Genomic DNA, 11413 nt, shown 5'->3' on the forward strand with positions numbered 1-11413 from the left:
AAGATTTTATTTTCGGCTTTGAACAAGCAATTGCTGTAGGAAAAGCATGATGGGAGAAACAGTGGCGATGTTCTTAGACAGACTAGCACTGCATGGCATTCCATGATCGTGCTGGGGAGGGCTAAGACGCTTATTTACTAACTTCTTGTGCATAAGAAGATGTTTCCGTAGTTTCCTTTGAACCACATGAAGCATAAAATAGCTTTTAAAGAAACATACTTAAAAGCGTAATAGGACCCTTCCACAGAGATTTGAGGTTTTTGAATTATGTCAAGGGAAAGTAATGCCGTTCCCAGCGATATGTTCACCTCCCCGACAGATTTCTTTTTTAATTTAATTTTGTTTTTTTGTTTTTTGTTTTTTTAGACAGGGTTTTTCTGTGTAGCTTTTAGATCCTGTCCTGGAACTTTCTCTGTAGACCAGGCTGGCCTCAAACTCACAGAGATCCACCTGCCTCTGCCTCCCAAGTGCAGGGATTAAAGGCATGCAATACCACCTCCCGGCCTTTTTAAATTTTTAAATGACATGTTATTAAAGTGGTATATTTACATTTTTTTCATTATGAATTATTGAGACAGCCAGGTGGTGGCGGCACACACGTTTAATCCCAGCACTCGGAAGACAGAGGCAGGCAGATCTCTCTGAGTTTGAGGCCAGCCTGGTCTACAGAGTAAGTTCCAGGACAGCCAAGGTTACACAGAGAAATTGTCTCAAAAAACCAAAACACACATACACACATATACAGAGACAGACAGACACATAGACACAGACAACACACACACAGACACACACAGACACACACACACACACACACACACACACACACACACACACGCACAAATTATTGAGACAAATAACATGATAATGATTTATTAGTCTTTCTTTCCTCCTTCTCCTGACTCACCCTCCTCTTGGTTTTCCTTCTTCTCTTTGGAGAATGGGTTCTCTAGGTAGCTCAGGCTGCCTTGAATCTCACAGTCTTCCTGCCTCAGCCTTCCGAGAGCCAGGATTTTAGGCCTGTGTCACCACGCTTTGCTCTCCAGTCCTTAAGACATGAGGACCACAGTGTCACAACGCATTCTGTGGGGCTGCATCAGGAGATGAAAGGGACCGGGGACAACTGGTTTTAAGTTCTCTTTCTTCCTTCACACCAGTAACGGGGCTGTCTGTTCTCGTCATCGGGTCAGCTCATCAAGATGTACTTCCTGAGTTGAAAGGAGTGTGCTTGCTAAGTACCGAGTAATCGTTACTCTTTCTTCCAGATAGGTCTCACATATCCCAGGCTGCTCTCAAACTCACTGTGTGGCCGAGATAGCCTTAAACTCCTGATTCTTCTGCCTCCACCTCCCAAGTGCTGGGATTACAGGCTTGTGTCTACGACACCCAGCTGTAAATTATATTTTAAAGACTTTAAAAAACACACACTCCTAATTTGGATTGAAATAAGGTATTTTATAAATTAGCGTATCATGAAAGTTGGTGAATTTTCCAAGGACACACTGTAAAATTATCTATACAGACTTGATGGAAGGAGGGGGAGGGAAGGAGGGGAAAGAGGAAGAGGAAGAAGAGGAGGAGGATCCCTGGAGGTAGTAGGCATCCAGGAAATAATTTAAATACATACAAATACATGTATCTTGGTTACATACAAAACTTTCAAATGAAATTAACTTGTCAACGGTGTTGGGCAGGATCCCACCAGAGGCCATGCTCTAGTGACGATCTTCCTGTAGCTGTGATCTTATTGATTCGTACTTCATTTTGTTAAGGTCACTTGCTTGCAATCCCCAATAAAACTATGCTTGGCTACTGATGACTAAACTTTCTGTTAGTGTTTTTTTTTTTTTTTTTCACACTTTGCTATATAGCTCCAACAAATTTAGATCCCTCAGATGGTTGTCAAAATTTGGATTTACTGTGCTGCTTTGCCTGTTCTCATCTGCCTTCTATGAGTTCCTATCAGTCATTGAAAGGAAGGCAGGGAGCGGAGTGACCTTTTGGGTGGAGAAAAAGGCAGTAAGCACCTCTCTGGGATGGTGCCTTGTGGCTCACTGAAGATGGATCTGTTTAAAACTTTGTTAGGATTTTGTTTACTTCTAAGGTTGTGCAAACTTTCCCCCAAGGAAGTTATGGGATCTTGTTTTCCAATCAGAGTAAGAAAGCTTTATGGGGGTGTATGACTAGCTTCCTACACCACTGTGGTGGAGCCCTTCCATCCAGGAGCCTGTTGACTGCCTGTAAATGGAACTTAGCGCTTAGCGCAGAGGACTGCGGTCTGGGATTATTTCTGCAGGACCTCGATGGACTGCTGTGCAGCTGTGGGGTGACTCACTTAAATGCTTTTTTAGGAGGACTGTCTTTCTTTGTGTATGTGGGTTTCTTCACCCACTAGTAGACTTCTTCTGCAGTTGCCTTTTGGGGAAAGTCACTTTCTCTCGTGTGTGTGTGGACATTTTCTAGTTTTCAATTAATTACCCCCTGACAGTCCATGTTGAAAGGGTCAGCGCATGCGAGTTTGGGAAAAGCTTCCTGGGTCTGATCTGAGAGGTTTTGTCCTGTGATGACTGTTTGTTAAGGTGTCCTATTCTCTGGGGTCATTTATAGCCCTAAAACACCCCACGTGTGTCCTTTCTAACACTTCTTATGTGGAAACTGTGAGTCTGAGAAGGAAGACGTGGATAGGATTTGCTTTGGCTTTTTGAGACAGGATCTTGCATTGTAGCAAAGTTCAGCCTCCAACTCGGGGCAAAATCCTTTCGCCTCAGCTTCTGAGTACTTGCACTGTAGACCCTAGCCGCCATGCCTGCCTGCCTGAAGAATGTTTGGCCATTTGTTTGGTACCACTTGCTTAAGCAGCGTGGGGCAGGAAGGCAGCAGGTGTCCTGGCTCTCATGTCTCACAAATCAAAGTGGAAAAGTGAGACTGTGTAGTGGGCATAATGAGGGAAACACAAGGCATCACGGGGAACACTCGGGAGGGGGAATGATCTCTAGTTGCTGACTGATGGACCAAAGAGAAGATGCTTTGAAAGGGAACAGGATGAAAAAAAAAAATGAAGGTTTCAGGATACGTATACAAAAATTTGGCTTAGATTTATTTGGTTTTTATTTTTTCTAGTGCTGGGGATGGGATGTGGGTCAAAGTCAGGGATTTCTCCATGTCAGACAAACACTTTACCACAGAGTTACGTCTCCAGCCCTATCTTCTAATTCACACACACACACACACACACACACACACACACACACACACACAGAGGTACATACACATACACACATTATATACATGTACACAACGCATATATATGCACGAACACATATGTATATGCATGCGCATAAATCCCTTAATCCAATCCCCAGAAACGCACATGCACACATATGTACAGGCACACACATGCACACATGTGCAAGCACTCTCTCTCTCTCTCTCTTTCTCTCTCTCACACACACACACACACACACACACACACACACACACACAAAATCACTTGGGTATCCAGATGTATTATATTAGGAGCTGTTCTGTATAGATTGATATAATGTCTCCGTCTCTCTGTCGCTTCTTTTCTTTGAAATTACAGTCTGATGCTATCACAGCGGACGTGGGGTAATCTCCCCTTCTCTGTCTTCCTCTTCTCCTTCCTTCTCTTCCTTCTCCCTCCCCTTCCTTTTTTCTGAAACTGCAGTCAGATGTTATCGTTGGGTGAGGTCATGTGGCTGCCACTTTGAATCGAGGTCAAAGTCCTCAGAACGGCTGGCTCCTCAGCAGATTCCTAAAGACATAAAAGTTGGCCTTTCCAGGTCTCGCGATGGCTCTGGGCTGCCATCCGTTTCTGCCCACACTTTAACTTCTTCCAATCTGCCTGTTATTGCAGGTAATGGGACTTCTGACCAACCACGGTGGGGTACCGCACCAGCCTCAGACTGACTACGCTCTCTCCCCTCTCACTGGGGGACTGGAACCCACGACCACGGTGTCAGCCAGCTGCAGTCAGAGACTGGAACACATGAAGAATGTGGACAGTCTGCCCACTTCTCAGCCCTATTGTCCTCCGACCTATAGCACCACAGGCTACAGTATGGACCCTGTCACAGGCTACCAGTATGGGCAGTATGGACAAAGTAAGCCTTGGACGTTCTAGGGGGTAGTTCCTCCTGGAAGGGAGAGAGATCACCTCTTGTCTGAGAAAGGGGAACTGGAAGCATGATTAAGCCTTTCATCCCAGTATCAGTTCTGTGGCAAAGCCAGCTGATTGCTACAGCACAGGCTCCCTGGTGTAATTATTTTCTTAACTGATGTCAATAACATCTTGCAGTTATTAATTGCTGGGACGTAAAGCCGGATTGTCAGTAGGTAAAACACAGAGGTTGGCCAAAATGAAATAACCTCTGGCATTAGAAACACATGTTCTTAATGAGGTCAGCGCCAGGATCATATGGGGATAAGCCCGGGACACAGAGTTGTGTCAAACTTGTCTCAGGAATAAAAATATTAGTCTCGATCCTTTGATACCGTGGTATTAAATATGACATTGTCAGCCTGTAGCTGATCTTGCCCCTAACTGTGAATTGTCCCAGCATGACCTAAAAAGCTGCGTGTGTTTCCTTACAGGTGCCTTTCATTATCTCAAGCCAGATATTGCGTAAGTGAACTGTCCACTTGGAGCTAAACTGGCCCTGTTTCCGGCCTCCACAGACTAGACATGAAGAATCTTCTCAGAAAAACAAAAAACAAAAAAACAAAAAACAAAAACAACAAAAAAAACCAAACAAAAATAAATAAATAAAATAAAATAAAAAAAAGTCAGCCTTTGGGGGAGGTGGAGACAAAAGAGATTGATTTTCTTTCTCCAGTAGTTGGTTTCAGGTTCTTTGAACATAGTGGACAAAAAGCAGTGGAGATGAGAAAGACCCACAGCTACAAAATGCACCAGTTAAAGGCAGCGACATAAGCTGGCTGCACATCAAAATGTTCCCAACTCTTCGTTTTGATCAAGACGCTAAAACATTCCGTGTGTGTGTGTGTGTGTGTGTGTGTGTGTGTGTGTGTGTGTGTGTGTGTGTGAGAGAGAGAGAGAGAGAGAGAGAGAGAGAGAGAGAGAGAGAGAGAGAGAGAGAGAGATGGACTGGTCTGAGCAAGCAGAATGTTCCCATATATCACAGTTGGATTCTTGAAATCAAACAGGTTTGATGTCCAAGGCTGACCAAGTTTATCACATTCACATGCTTACATCATGAATCGGGAATGGAGGAATCTTTGACTTTGGCACACTGGAAACTGATAGGAAAACCAACACCACCTTTTTATAGGGAGCTAGACTAGATGTGAAGGATCTCCCCAGTAAATTATTACCACACCCTCGTTTGTAATCTAGTTGTCAATCAATGTCCCAGACATGTCCTGTAAAAGGGTGTGGGATAATGAGGAATATCGTGTTTTTCTGCTGTGGGGATAAATGGATGGCGTTTCATTCATACCCAAGACACATTCGTTTAGAAGCCAGTCTGAGTGGGGGGAAGGGCATGATGGAGAAGACGTGACACCGGTCACATATCTGCTTCTCAGCGTGCAATACTGTGTACCTCACAGCTGCTTTGGCACTGGCCAAGGTGAGAGAAATGAAATCAGAACTATATTTTTGCAGGTGTTCTTATTTTTGCAGCCCGTAACTCATCATGGTAGAATGCAGCAATGTTGGCTCTTTGCCAAACCACCAATGCCCCGACCTGCTTGCTCCTTTTGCCCAGAGATCATGTCCGAGAATTATGCTTTCTACAGTGACGCCGTTTACACTCGTCCCTTATCTACGAAAGGCAGGGCAAGAACAGAAATGTCCACGTGGCTCTCGTGTACTTTTAAATTATACAATGGTACCCAATATTAAAGGATGATCGGGAACAGAGGTTTACATACATTTTTTTTGTGGTGACATTTAGGATGTCAATAAATCTGTGTTTTGAAATGTTAAGAGGAAGAAGGTGGGAGGTGCTGTTATTTATTTCTTTCTGTTCCTGGAACCATGAATGAGGTAGGCACCAATACATTCCCTTTAGACTTAAGAAAAATGAGGTAGTTCGTTAGTGGGACTAGAAATAGAACTGAGTTATTTTATATGTTGGGCAAGGGTGATGGAACAGGAGACATAGTATCTTTGTGTTGCAGCCTCAACCAACAATGATGTGTTGTAAAAATGTCTTTCATGTAAAAAGTGCAGTAAATATTTACTATTTATAATGAATAAACAGTTAATGAAAATGTGCCCAACATTGCTTTTTTTGGGAAACTGGCGACTGCAGAATGAACGAGAAAGGGCCAAGGGGAATATGACGGAGCAATCATCCTGTTGGTCCCTTGGACAAGGGACTGTGACATGGACAAAAGAGTTTCATATAAACACAAGATGCTGGCTTAAACATACTCTGCAGGACTGATTTTACAATGTCAGGGATATGGAATCTAGAAACTCCCCTGCCCCACCTGTCCACCATTTTTGGTTCACTCAGAGGCATTTGGAAGTGTGTCCCCCAGTGCACCAGGCTCTGTCTTCACCCCCTAATTCCTCTGCATTGCACATTCTATTGGAAAGATATTTGGCAGCTCCTTTCAGCCTTGGAAGGAAATGGCACCGCCTACTTCCTTCCTTGTTTTCCTTTCCTTCTCCTTCCTCAGCATTCCCCTCTTCTCCTCCTGTCCTCACTCCATCCCACACTTATTTCACGAGAGTCTAGATTTGTCAGCCATAACACTAGACACTGGCGTTATGACGGCACAGAGTGATGAGGCAGAGGTGTGAGTGTGTTGTCTCAATACATCCTGATGATTGTTACTATGAGGGGATGAATTATAATGCCCATGGAAGCTCTGGTATTAAATTAGTCCTCCCAGTGTCTCATGTGATGTCATTTCACGTGTGCAATAGCCATATATGGCCAGAAATTGCTGTATTGGGTACCATTTCTGTAGAACATTCTGGAAATTCATTGCAGAGCGAGAGTTCTGTGGGTCAGTTGACCTAAAGCATGTAGAATTTTAAGCATCCCAAAGATTTGATAAACAGTGGGTAAAAATGTCCAAATTAAAAAAAAATTCCTATTCTCTTTTTAGCTTCTGCTTGTCCTTCTGATCCACCATATTGCTCTTTTTCTGACAATTATCTTTTTAAAAAAATAATGCAGTCATAGGAAAGGATAATAATTGTCACGGAATGCTTAACTTTTATCAGTTCTTACAGAAATTCTGTGAGGTAGACGTCATTAGCTCTACTTTACAGGTGAGTGGATCCATGCCCACAGCTGTTAAGTAGTTGGGCCAGTACCACATGTAAGAACAGCAGACACAGAGCTCAGTGTCTACCAAACATCGTGGTAGAAGCTACCTAAATTTACTTCTCCAAATGCTGACTCAAATACCTACTTCATTATGTCAACCTACTCTTGTGCCAAACCTAAGTTGAAAACAGGCATCAAAAAAAGTAATTCATTCTCCAACGCATAAGTGACGTGCCACCAGGACCTGGATTTCACAACAGAAGTTGCTCTTCCCAGAGGCCTCTCTTGTCTGTCTCCGGACCCTGGGACCTGCCATGTGTGGCCCAGCCCTCTTTGTGATATATGTCTTTATGCCCCTCTCTTATTTCTGTATGTCTTCGAAGCTATTGCTCTGTTGGCAGTTCTCATGTTCAAAGTCGCTATAGATCTTTCTTCCCCTGATTTTTTGCTCTCATCTAATCAATCTCCAGGAAAAGGAACACCTGACTTCTCCCCTGGCCTGGGGTCCCTACTCTCATCTTCTGGGACAAGCCACCGAGAGGGCTTTGAACCTTTGACATTTAACCAAGCTTGACCCTGCTTATTTGTGACGTCCCCCCTTGATCATATCACCATCCACACGTATTTGAAAGGCTATAAGTGAAAAGTATAAATCAGAATTAAAGACTGTCAGATTGTCATCCTGTAGTCAGCTCAATGAGTCATAAGCAGCTTCACTAGGAATGGGCATCATATTTCACAAATATATTATTCCTCTAATGAACTCAATCTGGAGGTGTATTTAAACACACACACACACACACACACACACACACACACACACACACACCCCAATATTTAAGCACAGTTGAAAGGGATGCTATTTATGCTGGCACACAGAAACAAGGCTATGAACAAGGCCACTGGTTCACAGTTGTGAGTTTAGACATGGAGGAGAGGATGGGTGAGTGAGTGATCTGTGTGGATAAGGCATGGAAGAATCTGTTCTCACATTGCCTCAGTTAGAGTCAAAATTAGTACATAGGACCAGAAACAGGGTTTTTATAGAAGGAAACTGACTCTGGGGATAATGCACCTCAGTTATTCTGAGTGAGTTCTTTTGGTGTTCAACCATTCACACACAATTATGCAGAGCTAGTTCCAAACAAGAAAAAGCACTAGTACCAGGAGGCAGAGTTTACCATGGACTCTAGTCGCAGACAAACATTGATGGACATGAAGGTTAGCGTTGGATGAGAAGTAGGAGGGAGAGATAGGGTTTGTCTGGGACTTCTCACTGAACAGCGATGATCTAAGCCACACTTACCTTTTCCATAGAGCCCTCTCAGTGTTATTGATCACTGCATTCCAGAAGCTCAGCACCAAGTCTCACCTACAACAGGTACCCTAAACCCACTTGTTGAATAAATGAGTCAAAAATGAAGAGTGACTTTCTTGTTCAGTCTCCTCTCAATCTCTAAACAAGGGGGCATTTGTCTTCTGCAGGACCAAAGGCTCAAGGTTCGATTGGTACTAGGACCAATGGAAGAAGTGGGAGACAGGGTGCTTAATGAGCCAGTAAATGCCCTATTACAGTATTTCTGATGGACATTGAGGGTCCTAAGATGGAATTTGTTGGATTAACCACTGGGAAGTTTAGAACTTAAGTGGTTCTATTCAGACCTGGTGGTATAGTAATCTGTGGAATTGAAAGATAGATTGACAGACAGACAGACAGACAGATAGACAGACAGACACACACAGAAAGAGAGAGAGAGAGAGAGAGAGAGAGAGAGAGAGAGAGAGAGGGGGGGGGTCCTTAGGCCCATCTTTGACCACAGTGAAGCCTCGAAGCATCTCCCACATCTGATCAGGTACATTTACCCTGGCACACCTGATGCAGGAAAGTCACTTTGGAATATGGAGACACGTGAAAGTCACTTTGGAATATGGAGACACGTGAGTCTTACCTTCCCCATTGGGCCCTCATCCTCATTTCTCCTCTTAAGCCAGAGAGCAGGATCTGGAGATTCAAACGGTCCAATGATGATGCCTGAGAAGAGTGGTAGAGTTGAATGGCTGAAGGAGCCAGTCTCTTTGGTGCTGTGCTTTCACACCTCAGCCTTTTTGGCAAGAGGCTTACAAAGTTTGTTCATTAGACCTGAGTCCTGCTTAGCTTCTTCTCCTTGAGGTGTGGGGGCATCTTGTTCAAGAACGTTCTTGTAACCCCATGGTATTCTGGAGAGCTCTGAGTACACAGTTGTCCTGTTCATCTGGCTCCCCAACTCCATGTAGCCCAGGACTCATGGAGTACCTGAGCCTCAGAAAGGGTCTCGCCCGTGCTGCATCATTTTACTATTTGAGTGCTATGAGAGACAGACAGTGATTTCTATTTCCCAATTATTGATCAATACATTGTATATTTATTGAGCTCCTAGTCAATGCTGGGGGGTGGGGCTTCAATACAAACAGGGCAGTTCCTGCTGTCAGAAGACTCCAGGGTAGAATGAGCCAGGTCGGTAAAAACACTTGGGACACAAAGTAATATATAAGCAATAACTTATATGGGGACCCAACAAGAAGCTAAAACTCCATCAGACACTGGAATGCTTTTCAGAGAAACTGTTCTTGAGGCTGGATCTCTAAGAGTAGATCAGAAATGACTTGGGCAGGTACAGGGGCAAAGGGCAGGCTCTGTTTTTAGATCAGGCCAGCTTCTGCATCTCCAGACAAAAGAAGCCAGGGAAATCAGACAGAGGCTGAGCTTTCCACACTCGCTAGGAAGGGGAGTCTACAGCCAGAGTGCTGTGAAAATTCACAGCGGCTCAGACTCTGAGGATCTCAGATCAGGTAAAGTGGGGTGCCTCTTTCCTAATGAATCTACAGAACACTTTGACCTTAAGGGCAGACGGTGGGACAGGAGGAAGGAACACATATATATGTATGTGTTGTCCTTATCACCATCCTAAGCTGAGATGTAGCACTGGCTCACCATGGGCCAGTGGCACTTTCATTGATGAAGGGCTCTGCTGGAGGTCTCCAAGCTGCATCATGCTACCCTTGGCATTTCCTTGCAACAATGCAATGTACTCCCTCACCGCTTGCTCCAGACTGAGCAGCACAAGTCCATAAGCTATTCTTACCAATTATCTAGTTGTGGAGACTTGCCTGTCAACCTTTATACTCAATCTTGCTGAGTTAAGGGCAAGTCTGTCTGTTTTCCTTTCCTTCCTTCCTTCCTTCCTTCCTTCCTTCCTTCCTTCCTTCCTTCCTTCCTTTCTTTCTTTCTTTCTTTCTTCCTTTCTTTCTTCCTTTCGTTCTCTCTCTCTCTCATTTATTTTTTGAGGTCTAACTTTACACTCTTCTTTGGAGCAAATTGTACATGTCCTCACTGCATACACACGATAGCAGTCTCTAGCTTGTATAATAGAAGAGGAAAGTCAAGGGCAGGTAGTTGTATATAGAGATAACAAGAAGTAGCTTTGGATAGTGAAAGCTTGCTTTCTTCCTTAGTTGCTTTATATTTCAGATTATATTAACTTCGGAGATGTCAATCCCTTCCTTCTGGGCTTGGAAGCATAGACTTCCATGGAAGAGTAGATATCTGCTCGTGAGGGCTAATCCATTTCTAGAAACACAGGTGCAATCTGAGAGCCTCTGTGGACGTATTTGAGCCTGGGAACTATGGCTATTAGTCAGGGTCCTATTAACAAAACACAGATTTGGGCAAAAAAAAAAAAAAACTTGAATTGGACATCTCAATAAATAAAGAGATTATTCACAAATTTTAAGGGGTGCATGGGAACCATAAAGGGTTGTGTAGCAACCTGGTCACAACAGGACAGTGATTGAAACTAGGGAGGGTGGGCAAGGGAGGGAGGAAGAGAGGGAGGGATGAAGCGATGGGGGAGTCATCTCTAAAGGAGGGATGCAGGCATCTTAAGGAGGCCTCAAGAAGAGGGATCCAGGTGCTGAAGAGAGGGCTCAGCAGATAAGAGTACTGGCTACTCTTCTAGAGGTCCTAGGTTCAATTCCTAGCACTTGCAACCGTCTTTAACAGTAGTCCCATGGGATCTGATGCCCTCTGCTGGTGTGCAGACCTACTTGCAGACAAAACATCCACAAAAATAAAATAAATAAATACATCTTTAAAAAATGTTCACAAC

The 11413-nt window shown here is 43.9% G+C and overlaps 1 protein-coding gene across 2 annotated transcripts in view; it reads left to right on the top strand.

Annotated features, from left to right (window-relative positions):
* Positions 1 to 4875, top strand: part of Pax3 (paired box 3) — a 94070-nt gene extending 89195 nt beyond the window's left edge. The window contains exons 8-10 of one of the 2 annotated variants that reach the window (XM_059278399.1): positions 3875 to 4121; positions 4612 to 4642; positions 4857 to 4875. In XM_059278399.1, the coding sequence (XP_059134382.1) occupies positions 3875 to 4121; positions 4612 to 4642; positions 4857 to 4875 (297 nt within the window). Of the gene's footprint in view, positions 1 to 3874; positions 4122 to 4611; positions 4647 to 4856 lie in introns of those variants that run through there. The other variant, XM_059278400.1, reaches the window with a different exon arrangement.
* The last annotated feature ends 6538 nt before the right edge of the window (positions 4876 to 11413 follow it).

Source organism: Peromyscus eremicus, chromosome 13, assembly GCF_949786415.1.
Source record: "Peromyscus eremicus chromosome 13, PerEre_H2_v1, whole genome shotgun sequence".
In the NCBI taxonomy this organism is placed as follows: Eukaryota; Metazoa; Chordata; class Mammalia; order Rodentia; family Cricetidae; genus Peromyscus; species Peromyscus eremicus.